Below are 18,935 nucleotides of genomic sequence, written 5' to 3'. Positions count from 1 at the left end.
AGCAGCAATAAACCAGATGCCATGTTTAATTAGGTCAGCTTAAGCAGCGGTTCACCGTACAAAAACGAGCTAAATGGTACCCCCAAACCAGAGGACCAAGCCTGTGGCTTTGATGGATGGAGATGCATTTCAATTAGGTCATTAAACTCAGCTCCAGCCCTCACACAGGCTGAAGTTTGCAGGTCAGGCCCTTCATGTGGTTTGCATGGCTTTGAATGGGAACACCAGAAACAATTCCCATTGTGCAGCGGGAATGCAGGTCTGAATGCTGCAGTGAGGGTCTTTCTAGATGAATGGGACAAGACACAGGTAGGAAAAATATGAGATTGGAAACCACCACTGAGTTACTCATCGCTGCATGGCTAGCTTTGGTTTCATCCTACACGAGCTGAACTAGCAACAACTCCACAGTGGAGCCCGGCACAAATTGCTTTGCACGTTGGTCTCAGTTTTGCCATCCCTAAAATGGAACTAACGCCCCATTTGGAAGGCTGAGAAAGAATAGGATTGCTTTTATACAAACACCTTCCAGGGATGGAAAAGATCTAGTGAAGCTGAATGTGAAAGTGAACATCCTGCTTCTATGAAAGGTTAATATATGCTTAAAAGACCGGGTAGAGGGCGATGCCCCCACTACAGAGGAAGGCAACCCCCTCCCCAAGTCCATACCAATCTGAACAACAAGGTATAAACTGGCCATAAATATATTTAGGTGGAAACTAGGTTTCTAAGCATCAGAAAAGTGAGGCTCTGGGACGGTTCATAAGACCATGTGAGGCAATGAGTTTTAAGGTGAGAGATGATAGGTTTAGGGAAGGGATTCAATGACCTGGTTGCCTGGGGTAGCAGAGGTCTGGATTCAGGGACCCGCAAGGCTCCTCCCAACTAGACATTTCAAACGTGCTATAAAGCAAGCTCCGGTGAGCATTGCAGCCAGCCCGTGGGATGCTCGAAGAGGCAGATCTGAACTCACAAGGGGAGCTGTGTGTGCTGTCTGCAGCAAATCAGCCAGGGGAACCACAAGCCCTTGGCAGCCCCGAAGGACCTTGTGTGTTAAATCACTACCCATGGCTTGTGGTCAGGGAATGGCATCTGAGTAGAGCAGGAGCCTCCCCTGGACACCAGCTCCTGTCACTGCCCAGCTTATCCGCTGCGCCCCATTCCTCCACGGTCTTTCCCAACAAGAGGCATTAGTGTCATCCTCCCCAACTGTCACCAAATCTCGGCAGACAAGCTTGCAGCTGCTGGGCAGCTTGCTTGTAATGCTGCGGGTGTTAGACAGGACTCGGGGAGGAAGCCCCCAGGGGCTCTCTGGAAAGCAGGGCCCCACAGCCCCTGGCCGACTCAGATTTGTGCAGAGGGGCTGGATCTCAAATGGGAGCGCAAGACAAGAGGGTAGTGGGATGCAAGCATGAGCTGAATCCAGGCTGCTGTGAGGAATCATGCCATGCACCCTCATTTGCCTCCAGACCCTACCCAGAGTCACCCAACGGTGAGCACAGAGGAGCAAAACAGGAGATTTCCAGCCATGCAGAAGAACAGCTATACACAGCAACCTCCCAGTCATGAAACGGCCACGTCTGGCCAGTCCCTTCTCCAACCACGGGGAAGCGATGGTGCCCTTGATGCTAATGCAGCAGCGAACCCAGTCAGCTGAACAACTCTCCTGTGGTCAGGCTGCTCCGGTCCAAGGCAAATAAGCTGCAGCATTCAACTGTCTCAAAAAGGCCCTTTATATGCCTCTAAGCACCACAGGGTGCATCCTGGCCTCGTCTCTGCCCTGCTGATTGCACCACATCGTAAACCTGGGGAAACACAGACACCCCTTGTCTGCAGGAAGATGCTGCTGACGGAGGGCTGGAGCCCAGCAGAAGGCCCTCACTGGTGCCTTTCATGGCATCTGCTTACAATTTCCATTGCTATTGCAATGGCTGAGACTTTCCAGTGCCATGCAGGTATTTAGGGCTCTCATTGAAGGATTGTAAGGGTGGCTCAGTAGCGGGAGAGGCAACCCAGAGACGTGGTGGCATCTCCATCCTTGGAGGTCTTCAGAAGCAGGTTAGACAGACGCTTGGATGATCCTGCCATGAGCAAGGGGCTAGACTAGATGCGACCCCTTGAGATCCCTTTCAGCCCAACTTTCCTGCGATCCTGTATAACCAAGTAAGAGAACCGGCTCACTCAGCAATTAGGAATGTCCCTTCCCATCTCCTTGTAATCAGTTTTACACACTGAGGTTTTGTTTGCAAGGCAGCTTTGATTCAGACTGGAACCTGCCCCCCGACTGCGGTGCTAATGGGGGAAGGGGCTATTCTTCACTCCAGTTTATACCATTGAGCTAGTGCTTTTTTTTTTTTTTTTTTTTAATTTTTACTTCATTCAAAGCTTCTTCCAAAAAATACAAATTCCAAAGGAAACCATTTCAGAACAAGCTCCCACATCTAAGTGAGAATGATTCGCTGGCCTAGTAGCAGCTGAAAGTGCTGCTAACCTCTTCCATCATGGCATGTGAAGAAGAAAGGTTTCTTGGCTCTGTACATATCCTCATCTAAATTAGTCTTGCTTAAGCTACTAAAACAAGCAGGAGTTGCCAACAAGTGATTCAAGGTCTCAGCTCATAAAGCACAGTTTCTACAAGGACTCCAAGGGGTGCTGCTGGGCACCAGCTCAATGCAAAGGGAGGCCACACAGTGTTGTCTACACAAGGGAGCCAGCTCTACCCCAGGACTACTATCCACCTGTCTCCCCACCAACGGGGCCAGACCTGGTGAAAGTTGCTGCCTTTCCAATAAGGACTCAGGCCAAATTCCCCATGGTTACGTTTGCTAAGGGTCAATACTCCAAGTTAACTGCTCAGTTCCTCGTGCAGTTGCACCCAATCCCTCTAATCAGGCAAGCTCCCTGCTGCCTGCCCACTGAGATGCACACATTTTTATACATATCCCTTAGGAAGCCATTGCTTTTCCCTCTCCCTATAAAAGCAGGGATAGTAACGACCCATCGCAGAGCCAAACATGCCCAGAAGTCAGTGTCACGTTCTTTTTTCCCCCCAAGAATGCATTTACCGTGGCAGCATCTCTTGAAAGCCTGAGGTAGCATTGCAGGGCATCACCAAGCCGGTGATCAACTCCACCCTACAGACATCTGCTATCCTACAGCTATCCAGAGATCGTTGAAAAAGATGCCCGTTTCTGCCTTCCCAACCTCCTTCAACCACACATGGAGATGTGGCGAGACTTAATTAGCTGCCAGTTAGTTGCATAGAGGAGAGGGCATTGAACAGATAGGGCAAGCATTATTTTGCAATGCTAGGATATCATGCACGTGCATACCCCAGCATGCCTCATTTAGGTTTCCTCTCCAGAGGAAGTCCTCTGAAGTTTTCCTGCGCTGGAGGACTAGCAACTAAGGTAGCTCATTAGAGGCCCACCAGCAAACTGGATCTCTTGTTTCTAAGCTCACCACTCTCCAATGTGACCATGGGATAAAATTCCTTCCTGACCCCAAACAGGACAGTCAATCTGGCCCTAAGTGGAAGGATAAAGCTGTCTATGCTGCAACCTCTGGCTTTAAGTCCCAGCAGGAGCATTGGCACAGCCTCGTCAAACCCAACCTTGGCTCCAGCCAGCGCTCAACGCCTCCGAGGAAGGCAGAGCTGGAAGAGACCATGACAGATCCTCTACTGCAGTCCACTAGCACCACCTTTGACAGAGGTTAACAGCCATCAGTGAATGAAATTGTGCCTAATCCAGGTAAATGTCAGGACAAGGGAGCTGTCGACTTGTTTCAAAGCAGGCTAAGGGGGCTGGCTGCGCAATGACGTTAAGTTATTGCCACGCTCCCAGCTGGCTCTAGCAATTGCCGTTCATTATTTCTTCACCATATTCTATTCAGATTAGCAATAAGTGTTCTTCTTCCCAGCCAACGCCGGCACAATCGGATCCCCGAGGCCACCCCTCACCAGCCAATAGCAAACTGTTTTTGCCGGAGGCCATACTCCTTAGATACAGTGCTTTGTCTCATATAGACTATGTTTAACCTGTTCTGGAGCCAGGCCAGCAGGAAGGGCTGATAGAAAGCAGGGCATTGTTCACAAACCACCCCCTCTCCTAACCTTTTTCCAAAGAGGTTTATACTTGGCTGTGTTGCTCCTGATCCAGTCTTGCAGCTGTTGGCAGTTTAACCCACTGGTTTCTGCACTGCAACTCCGGACTAGAAAAAAAAAAGAGAGGCCCATGTCTGCAGGGACAGCAGAGTGCTTAGCCCTAAAACTCACCCATGAAACCCACTGACCCCAGGGCACCGTCTCATGACAGGATTAAATTGAAGATGGGTTTGCATTGGGACAGTAGGACAAAGTTGTCCCAGTACCTGGATTAATCTGGCTCAGGCTCCAGAAGACTAGACAGGGTGTTTCTCAAGGCCCAGAGAGGTGGGGAAGATTGATTGCATGGTGCTGACAGACACCAACCTGCTCTTCAACAGTTCCTTATTAACCAGTGAGAAATCTAAGGCTAGACTCTCCTGACATTGACTGGCTCCCATTTTGTCCCGAGAATAACACTGTGGGTGCATCTATATGTGCACATGTACTGTGCAGTAATGGAGAATGACTGTGCAGTAGAGGCATGCACCCGTACTGCACAGTAAATATGGCACTTCACACCAACTTGGGCGCAAATTTGATCCCTGCATATCAAATGTACACCCAATTAGTTACTGCACAGTAATGCATGTGTAGACACCTTACTGCACAGTAACACTAAAGTTAGTCCCAAGTCGGTCCACACACAGCATTACCGCGCTTTAATGCCTGCATGTATAGATGCCAACCTAAACCCGCTTACTGCGCAGTAAATTGAATGCGCAGTAAACGCATGTGTAGACACGCCCTGTATGTATTGGGCCCTGCTGAAGGCAGTGGTGAGGCACAGGCAAAGTTAGCTCAACAGATAGTGCTTTCTTTTGTGGAAACAGTACTGCCAGCCATATGCAGTCAAATAACACAGGTCAGACTGGATACATGGTCTACAGCTTTGCACTGGTTCCAAGATAAAGTTATACTCCCGTCTCTGCAGTGTACTAGCTAGTGTCATCCTGGGAGAGCCCTTTGCCTATAGAAAATAGGCTATTTCCAGCTCCCCACCACCCAAGGCCTACTGAAAGCAGTTACTTCTAGAGAGCTGGTTAATTTATATGCTCACTCTGGACACCAGCATGACTTACCCCAGTGTAAGAGTGTTGTGTTCACACCCATCAAAATGGAAACTTCTCCTTAAACCAAGTGGGGCACTCCATGAGAAAGTGGGTGCATCTGTTTCAGAGGTCCTGCATATCCAGATTAAGGAAGATCCTCGTGATAAAAAGCATTTCCAGAAGTGCAGCACCAGACAGGGAGCATGGTGATTGTAAGGATGACTTGGCTGCACTAAGACAAAATTGGGGTCTGTGCAGGAGGTCACGGTATCATAGGAGAGGGCCGAGTGGGCTGTCACCATAGCACACTCCACTCCTGCTCCCCCAGCAAGAGGCAATGATGGTGACAACAAAATGCACCTCTCCCAGAACCCCAAACACACCGACCCATCCCCATCTGCATTCGTCACCTCCATGCATCCCCTGGAATATGGCATGTCCCTGCAGACCCTGCAGCAGAGATGGCCGCTATTATTTTTACAGCAAAAGGGTTAATTGCAAGGAAAGAGGGCTGGGGAGGCAGAGATGTCCCATTGACTGACTGTGAATTGTGCTGCCCATGCAGAAAAATGTGATTATGGCAAGGTAGGGGGAAGTCGCAACCTCTTCCTTGAGCCAATTTATTCTTATTATGATGCAGCCAGAGTCCCCAGCCAAGATCAGGGCTCCAGTGCATTGGGCAGAGCACATGCACACACAGAGCCTCCGCTCTCAACTGTTGACAGACTAGAGGCAGGACAAAGAAAGCCCCAGAGGCACTAAGTGACTTGCCCAAGACCACCTGTATCTGGCAAGTAGCAGAGACTCCCAGCTGACTCGCAGCCCAGCGCTCGCCCGTTGTGTCACTGGGCCTCTCCGAGCTCCTTGATGCACGTCTGATGAGGGCCGCCTCTGCTTGTGAAGCCAAGTCTTGTGCAGGGATAGGAGAGCTCCAGACACTTTGGAAACAGAAATAATCACTTGGCATTGGTACTCCTGGCCTATTTTATGATGTCACAAGAACACACTAATGATAGTGTAATTAGTCTTGCACTTTGCTTGCCAGAAATGGGGCCTACCACTGTGTACGAGAGGCTGAGGAGCATGGGAGGAAACGAAGATAACTCTCACGTGCCAAACACGCACATTATTTAAGCCTGGAAACCAGCTTCACCTAGTAAGATGCAAGAGCTCAGCTGGAGAGAAGGGAGATTCACCCCCTGCAAGATCCACAGCAATAAGGGAGAAATAAATAGCACAGCAGCCGATCTGAACGCCAAGTCAAGCACCGGGGCAGGGAGAGAGGCACAAGCAAGCTGCTAGCACTAGTGGACCGCTTCGGCCTTTAAACACAGTTTCCAGGTAGGAAAAGAGTCCCCTCTGGTGGAAATCAAGGGAAATGGGATGGGTTTGTCATCCACAACCAGTTCAACGTGCCCATGGTTGCAAACACAGCAGGGGAGCTCCCAAAGGGCTCGCTCGGTGCCTTTGCAGGTTTGTAGAGCAGACAGTGGGGCCCTGCGCCTGCATGTCACCGATTCAATCAACAGGGTAACGACTGAACGAAAAGGATACAGCAGCCATCAGCCACGTGAGACCTGTGGGGTGATCAAGCAAACCTAATGGGCCACAGGCCCAGGAAGACCTGCTACTCTTGGGCTGGCCTGTATTTTCATGCTTGGGGGGCAAGAGGCAACAGTCGGACCCTTCACGTAACCAGCATGTACAACTAGGGCAGCAAAGGGAACAGCACTGGCGTTAGCATATCAGCAACTTGAATGTGGACCTGAGGACCCTAGAGAGCTCACACTCTGATTGCACAAGTCAAAAGCTCATTGTTTTGGGTCTTTTCTCCTATTCCTTCCTGTAGTAGATAACTGAAGCCATCATGCTACACTCGCAACTGTGGTTTGCTCCACAGACATACCAGCGGAGGCAATACTCCTCTGAAAAGATGCACCACCCCATCCAATTCTGGAAACGTAGGGGGGGAAAAATCCCTTTGTTGATCATTACAAATTGAGAAGTGCACTTCAAATTGAGAGATCATTGCAAATCGAGAGGTGTGCAAGTCCTGAAAGGAGTCAGCTCACGAACAATAAAAAGGAGGAGTCTGAAACGGTGATGTGGTTACAGGGCAGAGACCAATTTTCACAAAGGCACTTTGCAGATGAAGATTTAGCTGCCCGAGTGCACATCGTGTCGTCAGAGCAGCATTGGGAGAATGTTAATTTTATAATTATTGAGGCTGAAGCTGTGACTGCAGTGTAGCATTGACATAAGGTAGACATCCCACAACACACAAAGGTCTAAAGAGACTTGGCCAAGTTTTCAAAGTTCAGCCTGCAAAGTCTGACAAGCAAACTGCATAAAGGGAGAAGTTAAAATTCAAATGGAGACAAGAGGCTGCTGTGCTTAGGAAGTACCCACTTACCAGGCAAAAGGCAGCTTTCAGCAAGGCTGAGCTTTTCATTTCCAAGATCCTTCACACTGTCGAAAGTCGCTTCGATATGGTTTTGTTCACTGAGGAAGTTCCAGTTTGCATCACAGTGCGCTGTCAATGGCATCATAGATTGTAGCAAGACTTGTTATTTATGTGGACTTACTCTGGGCTTTTTTCCATCCTCCCCAAGAGATATCCTTCGTTGCTACCAGGGTGGAGGGGGAAGGAAGGGGGCACGGAGTGGGAGGTCAATGTTGATCTGATCAATGTTGTGTCCTTACAAAAATTCTACCTCCAAACTACTCGCCTTACACTAGGGTATGGCAGTGGTGTGGTGAAGAATTGCTAATGTCAATAGAAATTTTAATCTGAAAAAGATACCAGTTAAAACAGCAACTGTTCACTCTAAAACCTTCACAGACAACATCATGCGTTAATGGAGTGGCAGTGCCACAAGGCTTCATTGAGGATGACGACCTAAGTCTGATTTTGATCTTAACCAATATTGTGGCGGCAATTTATTAACCATCTAATTCCCTGGGCTATGGGCATAAGCTGACCTTTGGGTATTCATTGCTGGTGCAAATACATTTGTAAAGCCCCCACTTTAAAGAGCATCCCCAAGCAATCCAGTGGAGGATTGCAAATACTAGGCCTTAGCCCTTTAAATCAGAATATCTGGCTGAAAAAACAGGCTGAGGATATTTCCCCTTGTTGGCAGGAGCTGGGTTTCTCCATTGTAAGACACAACAGCCAGGACAAAGCTGGAGTCTCTTGGGGGGGCAGGAGGGAGGATGCTGCTGAGCAAAGCTCGAATGAACAAAGGCAGGTTTGCAGACTGCGAGAGGCTGATAGCATTGGGCTGCCTGCACAAGCAGGGAATAGGGAGCTCAGGGTGGTGGGGCACATCTGGGGACTTGCCAGCCCCCAACATCAGCATAGCCTGGGAGACTCCATCTATGCCCCTACACTGGTCTCCACAGGGAGTCATCTTACAATAGGCTTTCTAATCCTTATTCACTCCTCCCTCTTTTAAAAGGCAGCTCATGTCTCTGGCTGCTTTGGCTCCCGCTGGCGAATTTCAAGCCTGGAGGAACGGCCTGAATTAAGGACCCACGCACGAGATAAGGTTCACCTTGCTTAGACTCCATGAGCAAACTGCGTCGAGGGAGGAAATATTTCCTTCCTCGCAGCGCTGATGCCATGACGAGGCCCCGCTGGACCCAGGTGAGCACCAGCAGCTGCACAGGTCCACGCAGGCTACCTGCTTTAAAGCTTTGAAAGCCTGACTGGCAACCACAGCTGGGCCCTTGCAGGAGGAAAACTTTGGTTTGTGATGGCAGTAAAAATCCAATCCGAGTCCATTTATTCTCCTCTCGGTATTTTTGGCCCATTCTATCCTCCCTTTGGCTGCATCCCAGCATTTCTACTTCGGCGATCAGCCTGCTCCACCCAATCCAAGTGCCTACTCTGCACCCAGCAGGACTGTGCTCAGTGGCCACCGTTTGGGAATAGCAATGGAAGCCGAATGCCTCCTGGCTCAACCACATGCGTCTCTCAGGAGGCCTGGCTCATTTCAGAGGAGCATCGTGGAAACAGTCAAGAAACCCAAAGGTACAGTCAAGAGCACATGGCATTATTTCAGAGAAACACCAAGCTCTCCCCAGCAACCTGCCATTTCATACTCCCAGGTGCCTGCTGCTGTTGAAACCCTCCGGATGCACTACACATTCAGCTCCTTTCAGATCCATAAAGTCAACGGCCTGGGAATCCCAGGGAGCTGGAGGGGGTGCTACTTTAAGACCATGTCTGCCAGGAGCGGATAAAGAACCGCTGAATGCTCTTTTCCCTCAGTAGTAGAATGGATAACACGCACAGCTGGTCTTTGAATGAGTTGCACGGAGCTACTCCGTGATCAGAGGCCCACTTCTTTGTCGTGGGAACAACCTAAGTCAAGTAGTTTTCAGTCAAGATTGGTCAACCCTAAACTATTCCTAAAACAAAGAGATTTCAGAAATTAGGATTTGTTTCATAGATTTCATACACATTAGGCCTCGAAGGGACCTCGCGAGAGCATTGGATGGAGCCCAGCAAGGTGAGCATCCAAGCATTTCTTGAACATACCTAGAGTAGGTGTTTGCACCACTTCTAGTCCAGTCTCTTGTTGACTCAGACAGTAAAGAAGTTTTTCCTTATGTCCGGTCTAAAACGGTCTTCCAGCAGTTTGTGACTCTTAGACCTTGCCTTCCCTTGGGGTGTACTGGTGAACAGACCTTCTCCCAGTTCCTAATGCACACCCCTTATGTGCTGCCACCAAGTCACCCCTGAGCCTGTGCTTCTCCAGGCTGAAGAGTCCCGTGCCTCTCAGCCTCTCCTCGTCAGGCCTGTTCCTCTGACTCTAATCATGCGGGTGGCTCTCCTCTGGACCCATGTTAATAGGTCTGGACCTATTATGTTAATAGGACTCGCTAAAAAATAGTTTAGCTCCTCCCCTTACCTCCTCCTTGCCAAGTCCAGCGGTTCCCCCTCCCCTTCATTTTTTAAGTTCCCTGAACACAAGTGCTCTATGCACAGCCACTAACCTGCAGTCAAGAACATATGCGATTCCAGCACCAGACATGAATGACACCACTTGGCTGCCTTCTTATCTCATGTCACTCAGGTTGCCCATTGCCACAAATGAGTTTTCAAGTGAACATCGTAAAAAAATTACACTGTCCGCATTGAGTGAGCTCCTGCTTCCGGACTCCTTCCACGGTGTCAACTAAACTGAGTCACACCCTTCTTCACTTTTATGAGAGACCAGCAAATTGGGGATATCCTGCAAGGGTTTGCTTAAGCCACGTTTCACTGTAATGAAGTCCAGTTCGAGGCATGTAAAGATGGCAGCTTCTTTTAAAATGAATGCAGCCCCTTCAGGAGATGGACACCACACTCATCGGTTTCTCTTTGCTTTATTGTAATGCTCTTTTAATAGATGACACTGCAGTTCAAGTCCAGTACCACTCTACAGTACAAGGAATACTGTTCACCGAAATTGCTACTCCTGTGAACTTCACATAAAACACATTAGGAAAATTAAAGATACAGTACCCCTCATTTACCAAATTCCTGCGGGCATGAAAACAATACCTGCTGGCATGAAAACAATAAGCAGCTCTACAAATTGTCTCTCTAAAACATTTCAGTCCAAAACTGAAGCATGAGAGTCTGCCTCTCGACTTTTACTCAAACCCTCTTTGGGAAAAGAAAAAAAAAAAAAAAGGATGTTAAAATTGGATGATGAAAAGGCAAAAGGGATTTTGTAATATTTCTACTGACTGTTAAATTAAATCTCAAAAAGGGACACTGCATCTTTAAGTAATTTCCTGCATTAGACAACAAAGGAGGTTTCACCTACACTTGTTAAATTATTGCACAGATTTTTACACCGATAAATACATCATCAACCTGTGGAATGTTACAATGTTCAGAGTGGGGGAAAAAAAAGCAGCAGCAATATCCTTGAGATTTCTAGAATGAGGGAAGAGTTGGCCAAGCATTTGTTGAAATTCAAAATAACTCAGGACTGATTTAAGAGAAAGTGAAACCTTTTAAAAACCTAACCCCTTGGGAAGAGGAAGTCCAGTTTCCGGTTTGGGAGCACTCAAGAACTAACATGGTTTGCTCTTTTGCAAATGGCACTTAGCTTGAATGTCCTAAATCTTCTCTCCGATCACGAGGCTACTTCTAGAAATTCAGCCTGCCAACGAGGAAGCCATCAGTTTCAATGAAATGGAGACCAAAACACAGGGAAGGTTAAGCTGGATAATGGAATATCAAATAGAAGACGCCTCGGATTTCTACCTCCTTTGTCCCCTCCTTCTCCAACGTCTTTACAGTGGCTTTTCTGCCCCCCACAGCGTTAGTGAAAGAAAACGTGCAGAAGTGAGAGCCCTAGAAACCAAAGTCTTGTTTAACCGCAGTACAGGCACAGCATGCACCAATGCTACAGGTTTGCCCACCCTGCCAGTGCATCCCAAATACAACACTGGGGCACATCTACGAATTAGAAAGCTCAGTTCCCGGGGCCTGGGACAAGAACGGTTAAGGGTGACAACTGAGAGGGCTCATTACTACTTCCACGCCTACCCTGACCTTCCCCGTTTCATTTAATCTGAAAACTGATCGGTGCTCTCGGTGACGGTGCTCTCTTAGCCAACTCCTATCCAAGAAACTAGAACCCAAGAAAACAAAAAGATCAAAGAAGAAAATGTCCTGTTTCCCCCATCCCTCACCTTCATGCTAGACTCTGGGTACAGATGGGCCAAAATAAAATCATTTTTATTTGAGCAGTTCTAGAAAAATGGAACTGCATTTACACCTGGACCTAGCAGAAGGCCTAGTTTTACTTTTGCATCTGTATCTCCCAGTACAGTGCTGCTTTTTACCATCCTCAAGCCATGGTCCTAGGATACTTTTATGCCTCCACAACAGCATAAGGTTTCTTTACGGGTGGAAAAAAAAAATGTTCCTTCATTTTCTCCTGTATTGAAAGAAAATCATTTTCACAAAGGTCTACCCAATCAGGCATGTGTGGTTTCTAATTTAAAGTGCAGCCTGAAAAACTAGGCTGTGCCAAACAGTTTCAAGTGTGATATAAACAGCCCCTTATTTAGGCAAAGGATGAAATGTTGGCATACGAGGATGCATGCACACGTAGTAAGTTATTACGGATCAGACAGAAAGAAATAAAAGCCCATCTTATTAGGGGGGAAGAAAGGAGGGGGAAAAACCCCTTATTTGGGGAGGTTGACAAAAGAGACATAACAATCCAAATGCACGCAGGAAGCTAAATCCGCTTCTCATCACTTTAGACGGACAGTTTCAGCAGTCAGGCAACCCAGCCGAACAGATGCATTTTGCTTGTCACTACTACTGCAATACTTCACAAAGATTAAATGGTAGTCAAGGACTGGGCAATATCACTTCACATGAATTACATGGCATGGCCTTCAAAGAACATGCATTACAGGTTCAAACTGGGCAGCAGACAAGTGACAAGAGCAGCAGGTCATAGGAGAGTATGCATTAAAAATACAAAAATCATTACGTGTTTAACATGCAATCAAGCCAAGACAACAGTATCTCTGGAACAGGACAAATTCGAATAAAAGGTCACCTTTTTATAAAGAGTCAGGCTGTGAGTGTTCTTGACAATGGTTCTGCAAGAGGCATCAGAGGCCTTAGATTTCCCCCATTAAAAGGGTCACTGTGCCAATGATAATTCCTCAGTGGGACTCATGGGGCCTTACACTAACCTGGCACAAGCACCCTCTGGATAATGACCTCCACTGCATAAAGTTCTCCGAGAGGACACATGTCTCTCCGCATATCACTGAAAGGGCACTACAGATGAGAAAAAGCCAATGAGGTAAAGGTCAGGACAGCAGTTTAAAAGTGGGGGCCAGAAAACAGCTGAAAGACTATACAGCTAAGAAAGCCTGCAAGACCTACACTTCCCCAGAGTGTAAATACAGATGTTGCTACCTAGACTACAAACCAAGAAGCCGGTAATACTTTTTGGATAAATCATGATTCGGGAGAGGGGGTGGAGGGCAGAGAGGCCTGCTAAAGACACCTCATTTATAGCCCACATCCACTTGAACCTTCTCCATGGTGAAAACTGAAACGCAGCAATATTTGAGAGCAAAAAACTCATCATACCACGAGTGTCATCTGTCGTACAGTCAATATAAAGATTTTCTTGGACACACTCTCAAGGGTTCACAGCTGTTCAGATCAAGAATTTCATGCTATCATTTGAAGGAGACTTTACCAATTGGCACCATGATGTGAAGTTTTCAAGTGGCTTCAAAATATTTAGTCACATTTGTATAACATTACAGAACAGTAACAATAAAAAAAAGTAGAGCTATCGGCAATATGGAAATACTCAACATAAGGCACCTTTGCTGTTAAGGGAAATAAGATCTGAATTCTTCTATTTCCGTTTTCCCTATGCAAAAGTTTATGTTTATAGATCATGCAAAGCAGCTAAAAAAGGTTGAAGTTGACACCTGACTCCAGCATTCATATCCTGCTCCATTTTGTAATGCTGACATAAGTAGGGCTCCAACAGCCTCTTCGAAATAGTATCTCTTAAAAGAAACAAACAGAAATAGAAAGAAAAAAAAAAAGAAAGGTACTAGGAAATGGTAGGGCGAAGTGACAGAACAATTATACATTTCTCTAAGTTTAACAAACTGAACTAAAATTTCACTGCTAAATCCACTGTGAAAGTGGGTTGTCTCCAGCTTTATAGTTACATTGGGTTCTCACATCTTCCACCCATTTTGTGCTACCGTTCCAGGATTTCTCCAGTTTCCCTGCCGCACTGGCATGCAGAAGGGAAAAGTGTTTCATTTTAACAAATATGGCAGATGAAATTAAGAGGCCGCAAGGAAGAAAGCTAGAGAGGCATAGGAAGGCCCCTTCATCATAGTTAAATTAAAAGTAACATACACCACAACCGTGCATTACACACCTGCATGCATTCTGCACTGTGTAAATGCCTAAGCGCAAGGGCAAGAGTGTAAGTAGTGCCACTTTGAATACCCCTATATAGTCGGGCTGACAAAATGGTGGGTTACATACAAATAATTATCTAGCCCTAGATTTTCTCATCTATGAATTCTCTCTAAAGAAAAAAAAAGTTTTAAAAAGTTCTCAAACCGTGTAAAGTTTAAAAACACGTTCAATAAAAAGTGTTTTAATGGCCATTTTGAATTGCCAGATTGAATGCAGTCCCAGCAATCCAGAAAGGCATTTCAACTGGTACTTATGCAACTGCAGTTCACTTTTACGAATGTTGGACATCTGTTGAAGATAGCTCCTCTCCTTTCCCTGTCTTCTCCACCCCAGGCGCTCTCTGAAGTTACGAAGGCTGGACGGGCAACCCTATGAAACTACACATGCAAATACCGTGCCAAGAAAACGTGCTTGCACTGATTTGTTCCTCTGATTTTAATTTAAGGAGGTTGGCATACCCAGCTCCAACAGCACTAGTGTGAAGAGAACAGATCTACTGACATCCTTGACAATGGGAGAGCCATATCTTCATATGGACATGAGAATCAGACACTATTTTTTTTCTAAACTGGAATAGAAGAAAGGAGAATGACGGGGAAGCACAAGGGAACAGGTCAATAGAGAAAACCATGTTAATCCAGTTGTGTGTGTGTGGTTTGTTTGTTTTTTCCTCCCATCAACCAGCACAGCCTCCCTCCTTAGCCATGTGGCATAAGGCTAGAGTCCTACCAGTTCTGGTTATCCCACCCATCCTCGGTGCCTGAGGACACCTTTTTTGTTTTCTTCGGGGTTTTTTTGGACTTGCTCTCCCCTCCTGCAGTTTCCCAGTTGGTCTCCCAGTTCTCCCAGCTGTCGCTGTTACTGTTCTTGTTGTTGGAAACTGTCCCCGAACCCCAGACATCCCAGCTATCAGAGCTCTTCTTCTCGGTGGAATTGTCCACATATGTCCAGCTGTCACTGCTTGGAGATTTATGAGCCTTGGGTGGATCTGAGTTGCCAAACGTTTCCCAGAAGCTTTGATCTACACTATTGTTCTGGTAGCCCTCTCCTCCACTGTTCTGGTAACTGTCTCCCTCAGCTGGTCTTTTAAGGGAGAAAGGGAAAAAAAAAAAAGAGGAAAAAAAATAATTAGATGTGGTTCCATTCATTTCAAATGACTCGATTGATTTCTCTGCTTAAGAGTAAACTATCCAACTCCAGCTCCAACTATGCGACCGTGTTAAATGAGGTGCTTCTGCTGAAAAAAGTGGTCCTCTTGGATTTACTTTTAGGGCTCTGACATTAGCCAGTATGAACAGAGAAAACAATGATGCTGCTGCCCTTTGCTCAAACCAATTTGAAGATGAAAATGAGAAGCAAGGCAGAAGAGCTGGAAGTATTTTTTCTGAAGCCAGATTTAAGCTGTAATTCATAGTCTTAGAAATATTAAATACAATGCATTCGGTACAAATTAAAAAATAATTAGTCATAAGCTATTGCAGTCTTTGTAGAACACCCTGAGGTGATGACCAGTTACATTATGAAAGAAAAACTGCATCACAAAAGGTGTGGACAGATTGGAAAGAGACCACCAGACAGCACCAAAATAATAATAATAATAATGGCCTGGGAAACATATTTTATAAGGAAAGGCTGAAAGTATTACGTCTGAGGAAGAGAAGACTGAGAGGGGATTTGATAACAGTCTTCAAATATGGGAAGGGAGATTATAAAGAGGAAGAAAGTTCTCTCTATGGCTGTAGAAGACAGGACATGGGGCAATGGCCTCAAACTGCAGCAGAAGAAATTTAAGTTAGGGATTATGAAAAATGTTCTGATGTTTTTTAAAAAGAGATTGAGAAGGCAAAGGCCATACCTTTCAGGATGATCATCTGGTTTGCCAGAAAAGAAAGTGGTGACATCTCGCCATCCTTTACTACCAGCTCCCTGAACCTAGAAAGGAAGCAGTGGTTACTTCACACTCGGTGCTTTGCCTCGTTCGTTTGGACTAAGATGATACTTTTGTTATAAGAAAGATTTCTACCAAAATCCACAATGCATAGCAAAATGTTCTCCTCATTCATATGAAGATAATGCATTGAAAGTGGCCTCACACGATTCCAGTCACCTGCTTTGGAGTCCAACAATAGTTTTAACTGACAATTTAAACTGGATTTATTTTTAGTGATAAGTACATCTTGTGCTTAAACCATTGCACTTTTGGGGCATGCTGCAAAGACAATGCCCATACTGCTTAGCCCTGGGCCCCAACTTCGTAGGACCAAGTTTGTGCCTAAACTGTCTGGCCAGAAAAAGAAAATGCTCGGTGTTGGTCACTAGCAGGGCAGCTAGCTACATATTACGGAGTCTATTTAAGGCAAAGACCAAAGTTGACAGCTTCACAGAAACTTGGTCAAATGTGTTAAAAATGGTATAATAAAAGGAAAAGAAACTGCCCATGGCAGTTTATTCAAAGGGATTTAACTCAAAATCCTTAAGTTACGGAGCCCCGTTCAAAACTATTCAATCCAACCGGAGCTTAATATTGTTCAAGAATGCGTCTGGTCCATATGAAGTAACGTCTAAATCAAGAGTAGCAACAGGACCTGGTTTTGGTCACTGCTACGTCATTTGGACTGCGGTGCAGCTCTTCAAACCAGGGTGCAGATTCCAACTGCAGCTATACTGATACAAATCCAGAGGAACTCCTAATGCAGCAAAACCATGTAACCAAGCACATGTGATGCATGGTCCAACTTTGTTCACAGATTACTAATGTAAATATTAACTGGTTTCTTAAAGTCTTTTCAATTTACAGCTCCCATGGACAGGCCAAAAGTTGATTTTCCTGAACGCTGCTGTTGAAGGAATCATCTTCTGTAGTGCTGAGATCAGGATCGCAAGCCATGAAATGGCACCGAGAATGGGAACTGTTCTCAGATTCGCAGACTTGTAGAGTCCCGAGGGGACAAAATTGTTAGGACTTAAGCAAAACAGATAAGGGATAAATTCACTTTTTAGCTAAAAAAAAAAACTTAGGCCTTCCCTTCCTTTCAAGCAGGAAAAGCTCCTGGCAGTAAGCTGTCATGGGGAATGGCTTCCAAAGCTGACTTCAGCTGCTCATGGCAGAAGAAACATCACCATCAAAAGGGCTGTTCAAATTATTGAATTAGTTATAACATTCTGCAAGCCTCTTGTAACCAGCAGCTGTAGGAGCACTTACCCCATAACCAAGCAATGGCAGCAAAATAGGAAGAGATGGGGGGGAAAAAAGGACACACATTAATAACATGAATTGCAGATACTTCATGTAAGCTGTCTCCATATTCTTTTGGCCCACACTTACTGCCAGAATTTTGTTTGCCAATTTGATTATGAGCCTGCGTCACACACTCAGTGTAATCATTATGAGGATGCTGCTGAGCTCTAATTAATGTCCCTGCAGCTATGCACACTCACCTCTGCATCAAGTGGTCACGCTAAAAATGGCATGAGCATCTTTTATCCAGATTATCTGTATTCATACAAGCAAAACAAACAGAGGGAAGGAGTAAAATATCTGCTCCTTCTCTCTATGACCTGGGCTTGAGGAAGAATATGGAGACTGGCTTAATATTTGGCCTCCTAACGGTCAGGCAGGCCTCCTCGTACCTTGGTAGCCAACTGAGATACCCCTACGGTGACATCCTCAAAAAGTTTTCCCTCTTTCACCTAGATGAATCAAAGTGCCTGCAGTTAGTTGTGACACAAAATGACATCAACAGCTGAAAAACAGGACAATTTGTGATAACAGCTGAGAGACACAAGGTAAAAACCAAGCCACAGTATATTTGACTTGCTAGACAATGTTAAGAAAACAAAATATGAAGGCTACTCTTGAGTATGGGCAGTCCTCTGAAGCTAGAGGAACTTTCCACTGACTTTTGAAAAGGCACTGTTATAGGGACCCTGATCATTAAAACCCAAAATCCCAATCAAACTTACTACATCACTATTTACAAAGAACGTATTTTATTAAAATAAAATAAAACAAAACGTGACTCTGGGGAGACTGAAATGAAGGCAATTATAAGACGAGGTTGAAAACAGGCATCTTTTCACTATGGCACAAGCCTCCTGGAAACTTTGATGGGACTGTGAAGCCTTTTGCCTTTTGATCATTTGAAGCACACTGGAACGCATGCTTTTCACCAGCTGAGACCCTGCAACCAGCTAAAAACAACAACAAAAAAAGCCTACAAGTAACTTGCCAGTTGCATAGGAGCCAGACCACTGCTAGCTGCTGTCAATTAGGTACTCGCAAAGCTAGGAATCAGAGAAAAGAATTCTACCCAGGGGCAGTTTTGCACCATTTACCCTACTTGGTGTGCAACACTGCTCAGCAGAGTAACCCTCCAAAATATGGAGGATATTAAGTTACAGGAAGATGCAGAGCTACGGGCAAAGCACCCTAAGATAAAACAGTACATTGGCTGCATTGTACAACTAGGATAACTGTATCTGTAAAGAATCTACCATGTCTGGAAAAACAAAAATTGTGATTAGAAGATAAATTTCTCTCAACAGAGATTCTATTCTCAAAAAAAAAGATCCAGGATAACAGAGTGGAAAACTCATTAAAATGCTCTTCTGTGATTCAAGACACTTCACTAAAGGCAAGTCAACTGGATGAACGTGAGATAAAAGAGTAATGACTCTCTTGGGTGACACTACACTTTTCATTAGATATGAACCCACATCCTACAGAGCTAATGATATACTCCCCCCC

At 45.7% G+C, this 18,935-nt stretch overlaps 2 protein-coding genes across 7 annotated transcripts in view; both read right to left on the bottom strand.

The window, feature by feature from the left end:
- LOC102375277 (DEP domain-containing mTOR-interacting protein-like) overlaps nucleotides 1–10,744 on the bottom strand; it is a 39,208-nt gene extending 28,464 nt beyond the window's left edge. For all 3 annotated transcript variants that reach the window (XM_025201740.1, XM_025201741.1, XM_025201739.1), the window contains exons 1-4: nucleotides 10,201–10,744; nucleotides 7,610–7,729; nucleotides 5,227–6,904; nucleotides 4,115–4,212 (exon numbers count right to left, since the gene is read on the bottom strand). In XM_025201740.1, the coding sequence (XP_025057525.1) occupies nucleotides 4,115–4,212; nucleotides 5,227–5,257 (129 nt within the window). In that variant the 5' untranslated portion in view covers nucleotides 5,258–6,904; nucleotides 7,610–7,729; nucleotides 10,201–10,744. The remainder of the gene's footprint in view (nucleotides 1–4,114; nucleotides 4,213–5,226; nucleotides 6,905–7,609; nucleotides 7,730–10,200) is intronic.
- A 2,667-nt stretch (nucleotides 10,745–13,411) lies between these two features.
- The window catches only part of ARFGAP1 (ADP ribosylation factor GTPase activating protein 1), a 23,205-nt gene continuing 17,681 nt past the window's right edge, over nucleotides 13,412–18,935 (bottom strand). For 3 of the 4 annotated variants that reach the window (XM_014519010.2, XM_025201743.1, XM_025201744.1), the window contains 3 exons: nucleotides 17,819–17,878; nucleotides 16,044–16,120; nucleotides 13,412–15,271 (listed from right to left, as the gene is read on the bottom strand). In XM_014519010.2, coding sequence (XP_014374496.1) covers nucleotides 14,914–15,271; nucleotides 16,044–16,120; nucleotides 17,819–17,878 — 495 coding nt within the window. In that variant the 3' untranslated portion in view covers nucleotides 13,412–14,913. The remainder of the gene's footprint in view (nucleotides 15,272–16,043; nucleotides 16,121–17,818; nucleotides 17,879–18,935) is intronic. The other variant, XM_025201745.1, reaches the window with a different exon arrangement.

This window comes from Alligator sinensis, unplaced genomic scaffold (assembly GCF_000455745.1).
Source record: "Alligator sinensis unplaced genomic scaffold, ASM45574v1 scaffold752_1, whole genome shotgun sequence".
Lineage (NCBI taxonomy): Eukaryota > Metazoa > Chordata > Crocodylia > Alligatoridae > Alligator > Alligator sinensis.
This window is presented reverse-complemented; position numbering and strand designations above follow the sequence as displayed.